Source organism: Microcaecilia unicolor, chromosome 10, assembly GCF_901765095.1.
Source record: "Microcaecilia unicolor chromosome 10, aMicUni1.1, whole genome shotgun sequence".
In the NCBI taxonomy this organism is placed as follows: domain Eukaryota; kingdom Metazoa; phylum Chordata; class Amphibia; order Gymnophiona; family Siphonopidae; genus Microcaecilia; species Microcaecilia unicolor.
Genome location: NC_044040.1, coordinates 33,642,409 through 33,661,523, shown reverse-complemented (window position 1 = coordinate 33,661,523; position 19,115 = coordinate 33,642,409). Strand labels below are relative to the sequence as shown.

General features: G+C 46.1%; 1 protein-coding gene across 3 annotated transcripts in view; it reads right to left on the bottom strand.

The window, feature by feature from the left end:
- The window catches only part of FAM3C (family with sequence similarity 3 member C), a 95,420-nt gene that overhangs the window by 53,357 nt on the left and 22,948 nt on the right, over positions 1-19,115 (bottom strand). Inside the window, exons 1-3 of one of the 3 annotated variants that reach the window (XM_030216560.1) lie at positions 17,675-17,749; positions 8,448-8,507; positions 669-773 (exon numbers count right to left, since the gene is read on the bottom strand). In XM_030216560.1, the coding sequence (XP_030072420.1) occupies positions 669-773; positions 8,448-8,460 (118 nt within the window). In that variant the 5' untranslated portion in view covers positions 8,461-8,507; positions 17,675-17,749. Of the gene's footprint in view, positions 1-668; positions 774-8,447; positions 8,508-17,601; positions 17,750-19,115 lie in introns of those variants that run through there. The other 2 variants (XM_030216559.1, XM_030216558.1) reach the window with 2 other exon arrangements.

Here is a 19,115-nt window from a genome sequence, read left to right as displayed (position 1 = left end):
TTAAGTACAGGTTCCAGTTGGGTGGCCCAGGGAATGCCCTTAGGTGTCAGGACAAGGATTGGAATTTGAAGAAAAAAAAAGACAAGTGTTTAAAAAAAATATGCTATTAAACATCAGGATGAGGCAGCTATTAGTGTTTGGGGGAAAAGGGATGTTTAAAATTAAGCTTGAGGGGTGGGGAAAAATCAGGTCTTGTTGAACTGTTTTTATAGATTCGGGGTTGGGGGGGGAGAAGAAGGGATAAGGATTGGGACTTGGGGACGGTTGTTTTGGGTTTTCTTTTTATCATTTTTATGGGTGTCAGGAAATCAATGCTTCGCAAGAGGGATTTTACATTTAGTTGGTAGTAGGGGAAGTTCCTGAGCTTGAGCCAACCACATTTAGAACCCGGTTTTGCAGCACTAGATCTGACTAGCAAAGTTAGATTGCCAGTTCTGAAAATCAACATTAACCACCTTCCCTCCCCAAGAGTGACCAGAACTGGACTTGCTTCATTTAGGAAGCTAGTGAAACTCAGGTTCTACATTAGGCCAGTTAGACCGGCCAGTTTTCCATGGCTTTGATCTATCCGGTTTCTTAGTTAGCCATTTAGAGTCCTTTCAATACTGACCTCTTTGTGCCTATACAGGAAAAATACACAGTGCATCTGTCCTGTAGTACAGACTTACCAAATAAGTTTCCTATGTGTCCGTCCAATTTTATTTCAAATATTTGAGAAACGATATAAAAAGTCACTAGTAAACCTGTTGCCGCTACAACAAACTTTATGATACCTGAAAGAAAAACAAAAAAAACAAAAAATATATTAAGAGCTTTTATCAAGTCAAAAATCTCCTAACTGAACGTACGTATTCAAGAAAAGGCCCCTGGATTTCTGCCCCAATATGTAGTGGAACTTGCTCAACCGATGTGAAATTTTTCCCTTCTTCAGTTTTATTATCTTTACTTACTTTTTTTTTTTTTTTACAGAAAAGGGGTGTAATCATTTTGAAATTCTCAATTGCATTTACAAACCCTGATAAAAATTCAATCTGTCCCTTTGAGTGGGAATTGAAGTAACTGCAAGTCAAAATTATATACAGCCCTCCCCAAGCCAAAGAAACTCGTATCCTTAAAAAGTCTCCAGTTCTATCCAGAAATGTGATTTTGGGAGACCATCTCAATTTTCATATTCTTACTCAAACAAAATGAATGAAAGTGATGGACAAATGTTCAACAGAAATAGGGTTTCTCCTGTATAAACGGCACTCGTTTTCTGAAAGGCTATCCGGGACGGGTTTGATACAGGTACTGTTTCCCGCAGCAGCCCAGGGAAAAGGTCGGAAAATTATATAGCGCTTCTGTGGCACATCTGCATAAACCTGCATGCCATTTACAATATTTGACATGAAGTAGTCAATTCTCTGGTACAATAATTTAAGACTTTAATTATTCCTTAAAATATTTTTAAAAAATGCTAAATTTTGTCATATGTAGCTTCTTAGTTGTTCCTGAGTTTCTTTAATTCCTGCATTTCCTTTTTTTTTCTCTTTTTCTGTTATTCTTCTCTTTCTTTTGCTGCATTCTCTTATTCCTTCTCTCTTCTTACTGAGGCAGAGCAGCAGTTTGCCTAAACTTTATGGACAGGTGCAAACTGGACTGCAATACCTGAAATGTCTGGGTTCCAACTCTTTCTACTGGTTTGTTAGGAGCGAGACCCAGCTTGTCTGCAACAGCAGTGGAACAAAACTAGAGTTTGCATGCTGGCACTTATGGCTAACAAATACTGGTTTAAAAGGAACTGTGTATTGTTGAATCAAAAGGAATCAATACAAAGCTTGAAATGCTAACCAGGTATATTCAACGGGCCTCCTGAACAGCTGTCATAAGTACATAAGTATTGCCATACTGGGAAAGACCAAAGGCCCATCGAGCCCAGCATCCTGTTTCCAACAGTGGCCAATCCAGGTCACAGATACCCGGCAAGATCCCAAAAATGTACAAAACATTTTATACTGCTTATCCCAGAAATAGTGGATTTTCCCCAAGTCCATTTAATAACGGTCTATGGACTTTTCCTTTAGGAAGCTGTCCAAACCTTTTTTAAACTCCGCTAAGCTAACCGCCTTTACCACATTCTCTAGCAACGAATTCCAGAGTTTAATTACACGTTGAGTGAAGAAATCATTTTCTCCGATTCGTTTTACATTTACTACTTTGTAGCTTCATCGCATGCCCCCTAGTCCTAGTATTTTTGGAAAGCGTGAACAGACGCATCACATCTACCCTTTCAACTCCACTCATTATTTTATAGACCTCTATCATATCTCCCCTCAGCCGCCTTTTCTCCAAGCTGAAGAGCCCTAGCCGCTTTAGCCTTTCCTCATTGGGAAGTCGCCCCATCCCCTTTATCATTTTCGTTGCCCTTCTCTGCACCTTTTCTAATTCCACTATATCTTTTTTGAGATGCGGCGACCAAGTGATTAGAGCAGCAAGTTAAGAATCAGTGGAGCCAGGGTTCAACTCCTGCTTCTCAGAGTGAAGCCCCTGATCACCTTAGACAAATCCCTTTATCCTCCTCTGCCTCGGGTACAACTTAAATTGTACGCACTCTTAGGTAGGGAAGTAACTTGCATCCTCCACTGTAACTCATCTTTGAGTTCAGATTTGGAAAAGGCAAGTAATTGTATCTAAAATCCAAAGGTTTACTGTCGAGATAGCACAGATTAAACAGCCATAAACTATTAAAAATACATCCAAAAATATGAATGTTGTTGTACCACCCTTAAAAAGAAAACAAATAAATAAATGATTCACCAAATCATGTAAAATATCCAAGATAAACCAGGCACTCTAAAAATGATTACACCTAGAGTTAGGAGGGAAAATGGGACTTGATATACCGCCTTTCTGTGGTATTTTGCAACTACATTCAAAGCGGTTTACATATATACAGGTACTTATTTTGTACCAAGGGCAATGGAGGGTTAAGTGACTTGCCCAGAGTCACAAGGAGCTGCAGTGGGATTCGAACCCAGTTCCCCAGGATCAAAGTCCGCTGCACTAACCACTAGGCTACTCCTCCACTGATTTAGCTTACCTTTTGGTACTGTTTTTGAGGTAAACAGAGAAACAAATACAGAAGATATGAAGTGTCCTTTTACTTTTGTGACTGCAGAGGAAGTAGGGGAATCGGATGTTCAATAGATCAGCTCTGTTCACTTTGGCTCAAGTACATAAGGGCTGGTTATGTGTGTCTAAAAGAGAAAAGGGGGCCTGGCAAGAGAGGGGGCCTGGCAAGAAAGGTTTCTACCTAGAAAAAGGAAAGACCATGGTCTAGCATGGCATTTTTAAGAAGGATGCAGCGATGACATCTGAAATTCCCACTCCCCAGATGATGGGTGCATCTATCTGTTGCCCTGCTGCAGGAGCAAATCCATGACACCAGCTTATTCAACACTGGAAGGAACAGATATTTATTATTATTGTAGCATTTGTATCCCACATTTCCCCACCAATTTGCAGGCTCAACGTGGCTTACATTTGCCGTAGTGGCGGTTGCCATTTCCGGGTAACAGAATTACAAATGGTAATGCGTTATGGCGCATACATACATGGTAATAAGCATGGAACAGTACACGGTTTAGCTATATGTCATGTGCCTATATACATGGTAAGGAAGAATATATTATGGTAATGCATGAAGGTTCCTGAGTAATAAGTTGGATTGTAACCTACATTAGGTCATCGACAATGGAGAGATCCTATTCGACATAAAGATTAAAGTGGTAGCGTTTGTTCAATTAATAGCGAAGATGTTAATCAGTCAAGTGATGAGAATTCAGTTATGTCTAGGTCGTGTAAAAGTCTTATTATTTAGTATTTAAGCTGGATGTTTATGGTATGCCTTCTTGAACAGATCTGCTTTCAGTAGCCTTTGGAAGGTAGTTAGGTCTTGTGTTGTTTTTATGGCCTTCGGTAAATTAAAGGAATGATTAAAAAGGACAAAATTACAGAGAGGACAGGAAGTGCAAACATTGTCATAAGAAAGACCTGCACAGACATTATAAAACACATGTTTATCTTGGACAGCATGCAGACTCATAATGCTTTGTTTATTTTTCTTTTATTCATTTAAGAGTGGTCAACCATGGCCATAAACCAGAATAGGAGGGGGAAAACAAAATACACTGAAAATACTACTACTACTACTACTATTTAGCATTTCTATAGCGCTACAAGGCATACGCAGCGCTGCACAAACATAGAAGAAAGACAGTCCCTGCTCAAAGAGCTTACAATCTAATAGACAAAAAATAAATAAAGTAATCAAATCAATTAATGTGAACGGGAAGGAAGAGAGGAGGGTAGGTGGAGGCTCAGTCCACCAATAAGAGCCAACCTCATCAGTGATGTCACAATGGCTTGATTGCCTGATACTTGGCTCACTTCTGATATTGTGATGTCATAAGGGAAAGGGGGAAAGGGAAATGGGACTTGATATACCGTCTTTCTGAGGTTTTTGCAACTACATTCAAAGCGGTTTACATAAATTCAGGTATTATTTTGTACCAGGGGCAATGGAGGGTTTAGTGACTTACCCAGAGTCACAAGGAGCTCCACTGCACTAACCAATAGGCTACTCCTCTACTACTACTACTATTTAGCATTTCTATAGCGCTACAAGGCATACGCAGCGCTGCACAAACATAGAAGAAAAACAGTCCCTGCTCAAACAGCTTACAATCTAATAGACAAAAAATAAATAAAGTAAGCAAATCAAATCAATTAATGTGAACGGGAAGGAAGAGAGGGAGAGTAGGTGGAGGCGAGTGGTTACAAGTTACAAATGAGAAAATAGGTGCATAAAAGTAAGACCAGTCAAGGTATGCGTATGTGTCACACAAGTGTACAGTGTGTACATGATCAATGTTCTCTCCAGAATCTTTTGCTTGCCAGATGGAATGGGTGGAGGCGGAAAAATCCTGTACAGTATTACAACATAATCTGATGTTAGCTGGGTAGTCAGTAAAATTAGTCGTGTGGCATGCCAATTCAAAAGGTCCTGGGGAGACGATACATGCATTTCTTAAGGGAGTCCAACGCTCACAGCACATATTGTGAGAGAGTTATAATGTGCTCATTTAGGGCCATTTTCCTCTAGCACATAAAATAAAAGGAAAAAACTGCTAGAAATAGCATTGAGGCTCTCAGGCATCCTAGATATCATTTAAGATCATGGGTATAGAACAGAGGTCCCCTAATTATACCCAGAGAACTGGATATAACCCACAGAGCTTATTTAGATTGTAAGCTCTTTTGAGCAGGGACTGTCTCTTTGTATCAGGTGTTCAGCGCTGCGTGCGTCTGGTAGCGCTATACAAATGCTAATAATAATAATAATCTTTCCCAGCACACCATATTTTTCCTGAGTATGGCTGATTGTGGACCATGGAAGGCAGTCCAAATATAAAATTACTGTAAGCTCTCTGCTCTTGTACAACTACTGCACCTGAATTTTACTCACCTTGAGCTACTAATGGAAATATGTGGGCTAAATTCAAATCCGTTCCTGGGAAAAAAATATCCCCAGAAAACTGTTCATATAATTAACAAAAAGCACCCCAACATACTTTGCTTTCCAACCAATGGAAAAGTTTAATCTTTTTAAAAATGGTCTTTCAGGAGTCCAAGATTGCACTAGTCATTTGTGGACGTGTGTGATCTCTCTCCATACTGTTACCTTCGTTATGCTAACACCGAGGGAGCCCTTACCTACAACCTGCTCAGTGGGTGGTCTTTCCTTCCCAGTATCAAGTAGAGATCACAGCATATGCTACTCCTTCTGGGTGTAAATCGGCTGCTTGAGCACAGGAGAAGGGTACAAGCTTTGAAAGCAAGATATCGTTCAGCCCTGTTGGTCCTGTTGCTTCCCTGCGACCCAAGACGGAAGTTGAGCCAGGTCATTCCGTGTTAGCAACAGTTTTCCCGTCAGCATCTGGAGGCAATAGGTCGAAGGCCGAAACCCCTCCTGATGTTTGGGCCATCTTGTGCTACGCTTTCCGGCAGAAAGCTAGCGGTGGAGGGCCTGGAGAGACCAGTGGTGTGTCCAAGAGTTGGCTCTACCACTTTTGGTCAAACAAGCGAAGATCACTCTTGAGGCCATCTGAAATGCCCTGGAAGCTGTCTGTCCTTTAAGAGTCTGCCTGCAGGTGCCCAATCTGAGGTCCGGTTTCAGAGTTTGGAAAAGGAGCAATGCAGATTTGAAAGGGAAAGTGGAAACTCTGAGACTCACGTTCAGCAGGTGAAATCTATACAATCTTTCGAGAACTTCATTAAAGGCTTGAACTTGAGGATTCTGAACTTCCCCCAGGTTTTAACATCTATACCTAAGGAGATCCTTTATAATAATTTTCACCTCCAACAGGATGTGCTTGGGACCGTGCCTGCCGGAAGTGGTCTGCTAGGCAGGCACGCACTGACCTCAGTGACATCAGTGACAGACAATTTGGCAAAGCAAAACAATCTGAGTGCTGGCCATTAGGACACAGGGTTGATAGGAGAGTTTTAAAAGACTGAAGGAACCGAAAGTGTTAAATGGGGGGAGGGGGGAAGTTCTGAACGACTGAAAGACATGAACATTTGGGAAAGGAAAACAATCTGAATGCTGGCCATTAGGACACAGGGTAGATAGGAGAGTTTTAAAAGACTGAAGGAACCAAAAGTGTTAAACTGGAGAAGGGGGGGGGGGGTGGAGAGTTGTGAATGACTGAAAGACATGCAAATTTGGGACAGGAAAACAATCTCAATGCTGGCCATTAGCATACAGGGTACATAGGACAGTTTTAAAAGATTGAAGGAACCAAAACTGTTCGGGGGGGGGGGGGGGGGGCAAGTTCTGAATGAATGAAAGAAATGAAAATTTACGAGACTAACACAATCTGAATGCCGGGCATTTGGACATAGGGTAGATAGGACACTTTTTTTAAAAAATGAAGGACGTGAAAGTATTACATTTTGGGGGAGGGGTGAGGAGGAAAGCGGTGGGGGTATCCGGATACTGGGCGTTAGGGCCACGGGGGTACATAGACTTTTGAAAGCCTTAAGGAACCCAAAGTGTGGGAAGGAGGAAAAGGAGGGGAGGGAACGGGGTGAGGGGCATTAGGAACAGGGGAGGGGGCCCTGTCACACACTCTCATTCTCACACACACACTGTCACACACCCGCACATTCACTCTGGCTCTCTCTCTCAAACATACACACTCCCAGGAAAACCTTGCTAGCGCCCGTTTCATTCATTCCAGAAACGGGCCTTTTTTACTAGTGTTCTATAACTTTCTAAAAGATGATTCTGGGTATCAAGATAATGCTCTACCCCCGCTGGATAAAATTTATTACATTCCATTTCCAGTTAAGAAGCATACTAGCTCCTTGGAGAACCCTGAACAAGGTTGACATTTCCTCAGACAGTTAGGATTTAACAAACATTTTGCAGTATTTTCTCGAGCTACCCTCCTGGTTTCATTTGTATTCTTACAGGATAAGGAAGTCTTATTACGTCTTTTCTTTAGATTGAAGGACTGTAATTATAAGGGGGGAAATATCTATCTTTCCGGACATTTACCGCTGGACTCAACACAGGAAACATGTTTTTTTTGTTATATCGATCTAAAGTTTTGGCACTTGGTGCAACTTTTCAATTACTATATCCATATAAATGTATGATTTCTTTTAATGATATGAAATATGTCTTTTTTGAACCCTCCTAATTACAGTTTTTCCTGGAGGGGAAAGGGGCTGTGTCCACAACCCTATGAGTGATTTATGTCATCATGATATTTATTTAATTAATGCGCTTGTATCCCACATTTTCCCACCTATTTGCAGGCTCAAGGTGGCTTACATAGTACCGTGCTAGCGATCGCCAGTTCCAGTATGACAGACACATTATGGAATCAAAAAGGAGGAAGAGTTATGTTATGTCCATTTTGAGTATTAGAGTTGTTGTGTTACAGGGCTCAGGCATTTACGTTGGATCATTCAGGTATGCCTTTTTGAATAGGGTAGACTCACACCTTTTCCTTTTTATTCATTATTTCTATCTTCTCCTAGAATTTCCTCTTATGTGGACTTTTACAGGATTATTATAATGTTTTCTTGTTTCATTCCTCAGAGTTTGTATGATAGACCTGTATTTGTTTTTCACAAAGGTTTGTTTGTTTTTTTAATGTTTATTGGAAATGAATTAAAAAAGTATTTCAACCTCTTGTTGATATTGTAATAAGGCCAAGGTATACTGCAATGCTATTAAGCAAGAATTATATTCTAGTTGGAGGCGGGCCTCACTCTGTAGAGAAATATTTCTACACAGGGACATAGTGACGATATATTTCATTGTTATAATTCAAATAGATGTGATGAACATCTACCGACGAGGTCTTTCATGCACTGTATAACAAAAGCATTACCTGCTACTCTCATGCTTACACTTCACCGACAGCAGCGCTGCATTAAAACCAGCGACACACCTAAAACACAGTTAAATAGAAAAACGTATTAGGAGGAGTAAGTGCTTCAGTAAGACACTTCTTTGGATAAAAAATATAAATATATACAATACAAGACCTCACAGTTTAGTTAAAACCCTCAAAACGAACAGAAATGTTTCAACTTCAAGACATCTGGGACTGCGCTGCGTACGTCTAGTAATACTATAGAAACAAGTAGTAGTAACTTCTTTTCCATGGAGAGGGTGGTCAATGTCTGGAATGCCCTCTCGAGGGAGGTGGTAGAGACAACTCTGACGGAATTCAAAAAGGCATGGGATGAACACAGAGAAACTCTATTTAGAAAAAAAAGGGTATAAAACAAAAATGAAAAAGTTTAGGATAGGCTGGAAAGGGCTTCAATGGCAACTTCAGTAACTGGAACCAAGGACTGTGCCGGGGGGGGGGGGGGGTGGGGGGTGGCACAGAGCGATCCAACAAACATCCTCATGGAAAGGATCTCCCTTTTTGATCATAGTCTACTTTCCAATCCGATATCGAAATCTACAGAAACTTTTCTGACAACACTTATACAAGACTTATACAGTGGTGGGGAGGCGGGGCTGGTGGTTGGGAAGCGGGGATAGTGCTGGGCAGACTTATACGGTCTGTGCCCTGAAGAGCACAGGTACAAATCAAAGTAGGGTATACACAAAAAGTAGCAAATATGAGTTATCTTGTTGGGCAGACTGGATGGACCGTGGAGGTCTTTTTCTGCAGTCATCTACTATGTTACTATGTAACACACACACCAGTGCTTTCCAACCTTCTATCCAGTATGACCCTATTTTAACACTCTAAAATTCTCGTGACATGAGATGATGGAAACTGAATAGCAGACCTAAAGCAATCCGACAGCAGCAGCAGTCAGCATAGGGCCCTGTCTCCCAATGTGTCCAGAGATGTCAGTACTCTGCATGGAGTTGCCAGTCTAATAGGAAGCCCACAGAGGAGGCAGAACCTATGAACATTTACCCGCTGTCACTACTGGGCACAGGTCACAGTGAAGGTCAAGAGTATTATTATTATTACTTATTGCATTTGTATCCCACATTATCCCACCTATTTGCAGGCTCAAAGCGAATGCTACATACCTGTAGAAGGTATTCTCCGAGGACAGCAGGCTGATTGTTCTCACTGATGGGTGACGTCCTCGGCAGCCCCTCCAATCGGAATCTTCCTAGCAAAGTCCTTTGCTAGTCCTCGCGCGCCCGCGCGCACCGCGCATGCGCGGCCGTCTTCCCGCCCGAAACCGGCTCGAGCCAGCCAGTCCAGTATGTAGCAAGACAATACACTGCAAGGGAAGACACAACTCCAAAGGGGAGGCGGGCGGGTTTGTGAGAACAATCAGCCTGCTGTCCTCGGAGAATACCTTCTACAGGTATGTAGCATTCGCTTTCTCCGAGGACAAGCAGGCTGCTTGTTCTCACTGATGGGGTATCCCTAGCCCCCAGGCTCACTCAAAACAACAACCATGGTCAATTGGACCTCGCAACGGCGAGGACATAACTGAGATTGACCTAAAAAATTTACCAACTAACTGAGAGTGCAGCCTGGAACAGAACAAACAGGGCCCTTGGGGGGTGGAGTTGGATCCTAAAGCCCAAACAGGTTCTGAAGAACTGACTGCCCAAACCGACTGTCGCGTCGGGTATCCTGCTGCAGGCAGTAATGAGATGTGAATGTGTGGACAGATGACCACGTCGCAGCTTTGCAAATTTCTTCAATGGAGGCTGACTTCAAGTGGGCTACCGACGCAGCCATGGCTCTAACAATATGAGCCGTGACATGACCCTCAAGAGCCAGCCCCGCCTGGGCGTAAGTGAAGGAAATGCAATCTGCTAGCCAATTGGATATGGTGCGTTTCCCTACAGCCACTCCCCTCCTATTGGGATCAAAAGAAACAAACAATTGGGCGGACTGTCTGTGGGGCTGTGTCCGCTCCAGGTAGAAGGCCAATGCTCTCTTGCAGTCCAATGTGTGCAGCTGACGTTCAGCAGGGCAGGAATGAGGACGGGGAAAGAATGTTGGCAAGACAATTGACTGATTCAGATGGAACTCCGACACAACCTTTGGCAAGAACTTAGGGTGAGTGCGGAGGACTACTCTGTTATGATGAAATTTGGTGTAAGGGGCCTGGGCTACCAGGGCCTGAAGCTCACTGACTCTACGAGCTGAAGTAACTGCCACCAAGAAAATGACCTTCCAGGTCAAGTACTTCAGATGGCAGGAATTCAGTGGCTCAAAAGGAGGTTTCATCAGCTGGGTGAGAACGACATTGAGATCCCATGACACTGTAGGAGGCTTGACAGGGGGCTTTGACAAAAGCAAACCTCTCATGAAGCGAACAACTAAAGGCTGTCCTGAGATCGGCTTACCTTCCACACGGTAATGGTATGCACTGATTGCACTAAGGTGAACCCTTACAGAGTTGGTCTTGAGACCAGACTCAGACAAGTGCAGAAGGTATTCAAGCAGGGTCTGTGCAGGACAAGAGCGAGGATCTAGGGCCTTGCTGTCACACCAGACGGCAAACCTCCTCCATTGAAAGAAGTAACTCCTCTTAGTGGAATCTTTCCTGGAAGCAAGCAAGATGCGGGAGACACCCTCTGACAGACCCAAAAAGGCAAAGTCTACGCCCTCAACATCCAGGCCGTGAGAGCCAGAGACTGGAGGTTGGGATGCAGAAGCGCCCCTTCGTCCTGTGTGATGAGGGTCGGGAAACACTCCAATCTCCACGGTTCTTCGGAGGACAACTCCAGAAGAAGGGGGAACCAGATCTGACGCGGCCAAAAGGGAGCAATCAGAATCATGGTGCCTCGGTCTTGCTTGAGTTTCAACAAAGTCTTCCCCACCAGAGGTATGGGAGGATAAGCATACAGCAGACCCTCCCCCCAGTCCAGGAGGAAGGCATCCGATGCCAGCCTGCCGTGGGCCTGAAGCCTGGAACAGAACTGAGGGACTTTGTGGTTCACTCGAGATGCGAAGAGATCCACCAGGGGGGTGCCCCACGCCTGGAAGATCTGTCGCACTACTTTGGAACTGAGCGACCATTCGTGAGGTTGCATGATCCTGCTCAATCTGTCGGCCAGACTGTTGTTTACGCCTGCCAGGTATGTGGCTTGGAGCACCATGCCGAGACGGCGAGCCCAGAGCCACATGCTGACGGCTTCCTGACACAGGGGGCGAGATCCGGTGCCCCCCTGCTTGTTGACATAGTACATGGCAACCTGGTTGTCTGTCTGAATTTGGATAGTTTGGTGGGACAGCCGATCTCTAAAAGCCTTCAGAGCGTTCCAGATCGCTCGTAACTCCAGAAGATTGATCTGCAGATCGCGTTCCTGGAGGGACCAGCTTCCTTGGGTGTGAAGCCCATCGACATGAGCTCCCCATCCCAGGAGAGACGCATCCGTGGTCAGCACTTTTTGTGGCTGAGGAATTTGGAAAGGACGTCCCAGAGTCAAATTGGACCAGATTGTCCACCAATACAGGGATTCGAGAAAACTCGTGGACAGGTGGATCACGTCTTCTAGACCCCCAGCAGCCTGATACCACTGAGAGGCTAGGGTCCATTGAGCAGATCTCATGTGAAGACGGGCCATGGGAGTCACATGAACTGTGGAAGCCATGTGGCCCAGCAATCTCAACATCTGCCGAGCTGTGATCTGCTGGGACGCTCGCACCCGCGAGACGAGGGACAACAGGTTGTTGGCTCTCGCCTCTGGGAGATAGGCGCGAGCCGTCCGGGAATCCAGCAGAGCTCCTATGAATTCGAGTTTCTGCACTGGGAGAAGATGGGACTTTGGGTAATTTATCACAAACCCCAGTAGCTCCAGGAGGCGAATAGTCATCTGCATGGACTGCAGGGCTCCTGCCTCGGATGTGTTCTTCACCAGCCAATCGTCGAGATATGGGAACACATGCACCCCCAGCCTGCGAAGTGCCGCTGCTACCACAGCCAGGCACTTTGTGAACACCCTGGGCGCAGAGGCGAGCCCAAAGGGTAGCACACAGTACTGGAAGTGGCGTGTGCCCAGCTGAAATCGCAGATACTGTCTGTGAGCTGGCAGTATCGGGATGTGAGTGTAGGCATCCTTCAAGTCCAGAGAGCATAGCCAATCGTTTTGCTGAATCATGGGGAGGAGGGTGCCCAGGGAAAGCATCCTGAACTTTTCTTTTACGAGATAGTTGTTCAGGGCCCTTAGGTCTAGGATGGGACGCATCCCCCCTGTTTTCTTTTCCACAAGGAAGTACCTGGAATAGAATCCCAGCCCTTCCTGCCCGGATGGCACGGGCTCGACCGCATTGGCGCTGAGAAGGGCGGAGAGTTCCTCTGCAAGTACCTGCTTGTGCTGGAAGCTGTAAGACTGAGCTCCCGGTGGACAATTTGGAGGTTTTGAGGCCAAATTGAGGGTGTATCCTTGCCGGACTATTTGCAGAACCCACTGATCGGAGGTTATGAGAGGCCACCTTTGGTGAAAAGCTATCAACCTCCCCCCGACCGGCAGGTCGCCCAGCACTGACACTGGGATGTCGGCTATGCTCTGCTGGAGCCAGTCAAAAGCTCGCCCCTTGCTTTTGCTGGGGAGCCGCGGGGCCTTGCTGAGGCGCACGCTGCTGACGAGAGCGAGCGCGCTGGGGCTTAGCCTGGGCCGCAGGCTGTCGGGAAGGAGGATTGTACCTACGCTTACCAGAAGCATAGGGACCAGTCTTCCTTCCCCCGAAAAATCTTCTACCTGTAGAGGTAGATGCTGAAGGCTGCCGGCGGGAGAACTTGTCGAATGCGGTGTCCCGCTGGTGGAGAGACTCTACCACCTGCTCGACTTTTTCCCCAAAAATGTTGTCCGCACGGCAAGGCGAGTCCGCAATCCGCTGCTGGATTCTATTCTCCAGGTCGGCGGCACGCAGCCATGAGAGCCTGCGCATCACCACACCTTGAGCAGCGGCCCTGGACGCAACATCAAAAGTGTCATAAACCCCTCTGGCCAGGAATTTTCTGCACGCCTTCAGCTGCCTGACCACCTCCTGAAAAGGCTTGGCTTGCTCAGGGGGAAGAGCATCAACCAAGCCCGCCAACTGCCGCACATTGTTCCGCATGTGTATGCTCGTGTAGAGCTGGTAAGACTGGATCTTGGCCACGAGCATAGAAGAATGGTAGGCCTTCCTCCCAAAGGAGTCTAAGGTTCTAGGGTCTTTGCCCGGGGGCGCCGAAGCATGCTCCCTAGAACTCTTAGCCTTCTTTAGGGCCAAATCCACAACTCCAGAGTCATGAGGCAACTGAGTGCGCATCAGCTCTGGGTCCCCATGGATCCGGTACTGGGACTCGATCTTCTTGGGAATGTGGGGATTACTTAATGGCTTGGTCCAGTTCGCAAGCAATGTCTTTTTCAGGACATGGTGCAAGGGAACAGTGGACGCTTCCTTAGGTGGAGAAGGATAGTCCAGGAGCTCAAACATTTCAGCCCTGGGCTCGTCCTCCACAACCACCGGGAAGGGGATGGCCGTAGACATCTCCCGGACAAAGGAAGCAAAAGACAGACTCTCGGGAGGAGAAAGCTGCCTTTCAGGAGAGGGAGTGGGATCAGAAGGAAGACCCTCAGACTCCTCGTCAGAGAAATATCTGGGATCTTCTTCTTCTTCCCACGAGGCCTCACCCTCGGTGTCAGACACAAGTTCACGGACCTGCGTCTGCAACCGCGCCCGGCTCGACTCCGTGGAGCCACGTCCACGATGGGGGCGTCGAGAGGTAGACTCCCTCGCCCGCATCGGCGAAGCTCCCTCCGCCGACGTAGTCGGGGAGCCCTCCTGGGAGGTGGCCGCAGTCGGCACCGCACGCGGTACCGACGTCGGGGACCTCACCCCGGGCGATGGGCCAGCCGGCGCCATGCTCGACGGTACCGGAGGCGCAAGCACCGCCGGTACCGGAGGGGTAGGGCGCAACAGCTCTCCCAGAATCTCTGGGAGAACGGCCCGGAGGCTCTCGTTCAGAGCGGCTGCAGAGAAAGGCATGGAGGTCGATGCAGGCGTCGACGTCAGAACCTGTTCCGGGCGTGGAGGCTGTTCCGGGCTGTCCAGAGTGGAGCGCATCGACACCTCTTGAACAGAGGGTGAGCGGTCCTCTCGGTGCCGATGCCTGCTGGGTGCCGACTCCCTCGGCGACCCAGAGCTCTCGGTGCCGACGCGGGAAGGGGACCGGTGTCGATGCTTCTTCGACTTCTTCCGAAGCATGTCACCGGAGCTTCCCGGCACCGACGAGGAGGACGTAGAATCCATCCGTCGCTTCCTCGGGGCCGAGACCGAAGAGGGTCGATCTCGGGGGGGCTGTACCGCAGGAGCCGTCAGGGTAGGAGGAGACCCACCCGAGGGCTCACCGCCACCAGCAGGGGAAAGGACAGCCCTCACCTGCACTCCACTCGATGCACCACCGTCCGACGACATCAGGAGACGAGGTCCCGGTACCACCGACGTCGATGCAGCTATCCGATGTCTCGGTGCCGATGCAGAGGGCCGATGCCTCGATGCACTCGATGCACTGGCAGCCAAGGATGAAGGTCTGGACGCTGATGACGTCGATGCACACGATGACCCCGGTGCCGATGCCGACGAAGCGCCCGAGAACAAAACGTTCCACTGGGCCAATCTCGCTACTTGAGTCCGCCTTTGTAACAGGGAACACAGACTACAGTTCTGGGGACGGTGCTCGGCCCCCAGACACTGAAGACACGAAGAGTGCCTATCAGTGAGCGAGATTACCCGGGCGCACTGGGTGCACTTCTTGAAGCCGCTGGAAGGCTTCGATGTCATGGGCGGAAAAATCACGCCGGCGAAGTCAAAATCCGAAATGACGAATTTGGAGCACCAAAACTTTAAGGGAGAAAAAATCTCGACCGAGGCCGAAAAGAGGCCTACCCCGACGACGAAAGAAAACTTACCGGGGCAAAACTGGAAATACGGGAAGGGGAAAATGAAACCCAAGGGGGTTTTCGGAGCACTTCCCGACAGATATAGAAACTTTTCCGAAGAAAAACACGTCAATAAAACACGGACGCGCGAGGTCGACTCTCCGGGGCTCGACACGACAAAAAACACAGCCGTACCGAGTGCGGACGAAAGAAGACTGGCCGGCTCGAGCCGGTTTCGGGCGGGAAGACGGCCGCGCATGCGCGGTGCGCGCGGGCGCGCGAGGACTAGCAAAGGACTTTGCTAGGAAGATTCCGATTGGAGGGGCTGCCGAGGACGTCACCCATCAGTGAGAACAAGCAGCCTGCTTGTCCTCGGAGAATGTGGCTTACATAGTTTTGTTAACATTGTCATTGTAAGGTGACAGATACATATAATATTGTGTAGAGATTAGATAAGGGTAGGAAGAAGAAGGAGTGATTAAGGTAGCTGTAATAGATGAGTTATCTTAGTTGATTGGATTGTCGGGTGAATTATTGTGGTGATTAGTACTCATTGTACTCACTGTAGTGAGAGGGAACAGCCCTGTTTCTGTGACCCCATCTACTGGATCATGCAACACTATTCTGGGTCCTGACCCACAGTCTGGGAGACCCTGCACCACAAAGCAACCTCTTACCTATACTGTTCAACTCTGGCTAGTTTATGGGTCAGGTTTTCAGAGTGAGAGACAGGAAGATGACAAAGCAGTACAATTTTATGGTTTATAATGGGCCACAAAACCCAGATCTTTGTTAAGTCCTGTCTGGTGGGTGTCAAAATATTTCATCGTTCTGACTTCAAAGGTCTTACGTTCCTGTATTGTTTTAAAGTTCCCTTTCAGGATTCTTACCATGAAATCACTGGTACAGTGTTCTGGTTTTGTGAAGTGCTGCCCCACAGGCGTGACATCCTTATTGGTACTAGCATTTTTCATATGGTGTCTATGTATATTAAATCTCTTCTTTAGCATCTGACTTGTTTCTCCAATGTAGCAGCCTTCGTTGCGTTTTTTTTACACTGAATGATATATACCACATTGGAAGATGAACACGTGAAAGATTCCTTAATGTTGAATATTTTTCCTTTGTGAATGACCATGTACCAGTGATTTCATGGTAAGAATCCTGAAAGGGAACTTTAAAACAAGACAGGAACGTAAGACCTTCGAATTCAGAATGATTAAACATTTTGACACCCACCAGACAGGACTTAAAGATCTGGGTTTTCAAGCCCATTATAAACCATAAAATTGTACTGCTTTGTCACCCTCCTGTCTCCATGCATATCTTCCTGTCTCTCACTTATCCACCCCCATCCTGTTAGACTGTCACTGAAATGCTTTGATGTTTCACTTATACATAGTCATCTACCTACATTTGCTTATTTCCGATCTGACAAAGGGCAACCTTCGAAAGCTAATCAAGAAATGTATTGTTATGTCCAATAAAAAAGGTATCATCTTATTTTCTTTCCCATGTTTTATTTCTATTGATTACCTTTAAAAGTGGACTAACACGGCTACCACACCTCTCTACTGTAAAAAAATGCAAAACCTGAAATTTACATTATTTTGCAGGGACACCGAGGTCCCTAAACCAAAGAAAAAGATAAAAACCCATACAACGCTCTGCATGGGACTGGCAATAATAGTGGAAAGAAGCTTTAAATCAGAATCTGACAAGGAATTCTTGTACAATTAGGGCAGACTTCAGAAAGTCTGCATGCTTCTTAAAAGGTAGAGAGGGAAAACAATGCTGGTAACCTTATTAAACTCACCTGCACTTCTACGTTTTAAAATGTAGCATAATATATTTCAATTAAAAAAAACCCTATATCAAATTTGGGCAAGTTCATCTATAGACTAGAAATGAAAATGCACAAACTAGAAAAACTTTACAAAAAAGTCTGTAATTAATGTAACCACACAGAATGCAAAATGCACAGAAAGACCAGACACATGCTACTGGAAGTACCCACAGAAAGAATGGTTTATCCATGCAGCTTTATAGCAGAGAACACAAGCTCATTGGAAAACCCCAACACAATACATACTAGTTAACAGAAAAGTACAAAGAAACAGTATACTGGGACTTTGGAATTACAGCCTACAAACAAACATTGACAACATAATTACCTTCCAAATCAATCAAGTCCTGTGAACTGACAAAGGTAAACTGAATTTGGATCATCTAAAAAGAACAGGGTACCTTTCACATTGCAGGAATCCACCACCACAGGAAGAAAGTGATCAAACTGATATTCATCAGTTGATAGTCATATGGCAAATCACTACAAAGGATTGCATTTCTAGTTTCCTGGTCTCTGTTCATGATGCAAGGTGCTCATGATGCAAGCAACTCTGATATGTCAATGCTGTTGAAAGTTCAAAGTCCTTCCTTATTGCAAATTCCTCACTTGTAAGAGAGAACAAGAAAGCACTGCTGAGGAAACGAACTTTGGACTCACTCCGACTCACTCCTTACCACACAGTTGACTGGTTGTATTTACACAGCAAGACTTCCTTGATTATAGTAACTGAAGCTTAGGTAGAACAGCTCACAGAGGAAATAAAACCACCACATATATCCTTTCATAGAAGAGAAATCTAAGAGGGGTGAATACCCGAGCCGCTAACGAACTTTGGACTCACTCCGACTCACTCCTTACCGCACAGTTGACTGGTTGTATTTACACAGCAAGTTGGAAAAACAAACTTCCTTGATTATAGTAACTGAAGCTTAGGTAGAACAGCTCACAGAGGAAATAAAACCACCACATACAGCCTTTCATAGAAGAGAAATCTAAGAGGGGTGAATACCCGAGCCGCTAACGAACTTTGGACTCACTCCGACTCACTCCTTACCGCACAGTTGACTGGTTGTATTTACACAGCAAGTTGGAAAAACAAACTTCCTTGATTATAGTAACTGAAGCTTAGGTAGAACAGCTCACAGAGGAAATAAAACCACCACATACATCCTTTCATAGAAGAGAAATCTAAGAGGGGTGAATACCCGAGCCGCTCTGGCCTTTTTCCCCCCTAAATTTCTTTTAGCAGTTGCTTTTTATAACAATGAAAAGGATTTGAGTCCCCAGCTACCTCTGTTAAACAATTTATGGTTTGGAGTCTCACCCTAACCTTGTCGTCTCCAGTGCCAGTACAAGACTTGGGGCAGCTCCCCACCTCCATCCAGCCAGAGTCTGATATCACGAAGTCCCTACCAACGATTGCTCCCTTCAAAGTCAGGACTATTGAAGATGGCCAAGCGCTGGTTTCAGTTCAGCATCAAACGGCAGAGACTCAGGATGGGAGAATTTAGCAGCTGGCTTGCCTGTCAGAGAGATTACCTTTCTTGGGTGTCAGGTTCTCAAGGATAGTCTAGAATCGTGAGCCCTTGGGCTGCTGACGAGGAGCGGCAGCAGCAGGCAAAACCCTCCAACCAGGACTGGACCAACAGGACTGGAGTAGAAGTTATAGGCAGGCTAGGCAGGAATAAACAGAACCGGAATGGACTTGGCTTGGCAGGGACCAGAATCAGAAAACAAGCAGGATTCAGGAGCTAGCTTGACTGGAACAGGACTTCACCTGCGCTTGACCGCCGTTCCCTAGGGTTTGAGCCCCTAGGTGCGGGCAGCTGGCAGAACTTA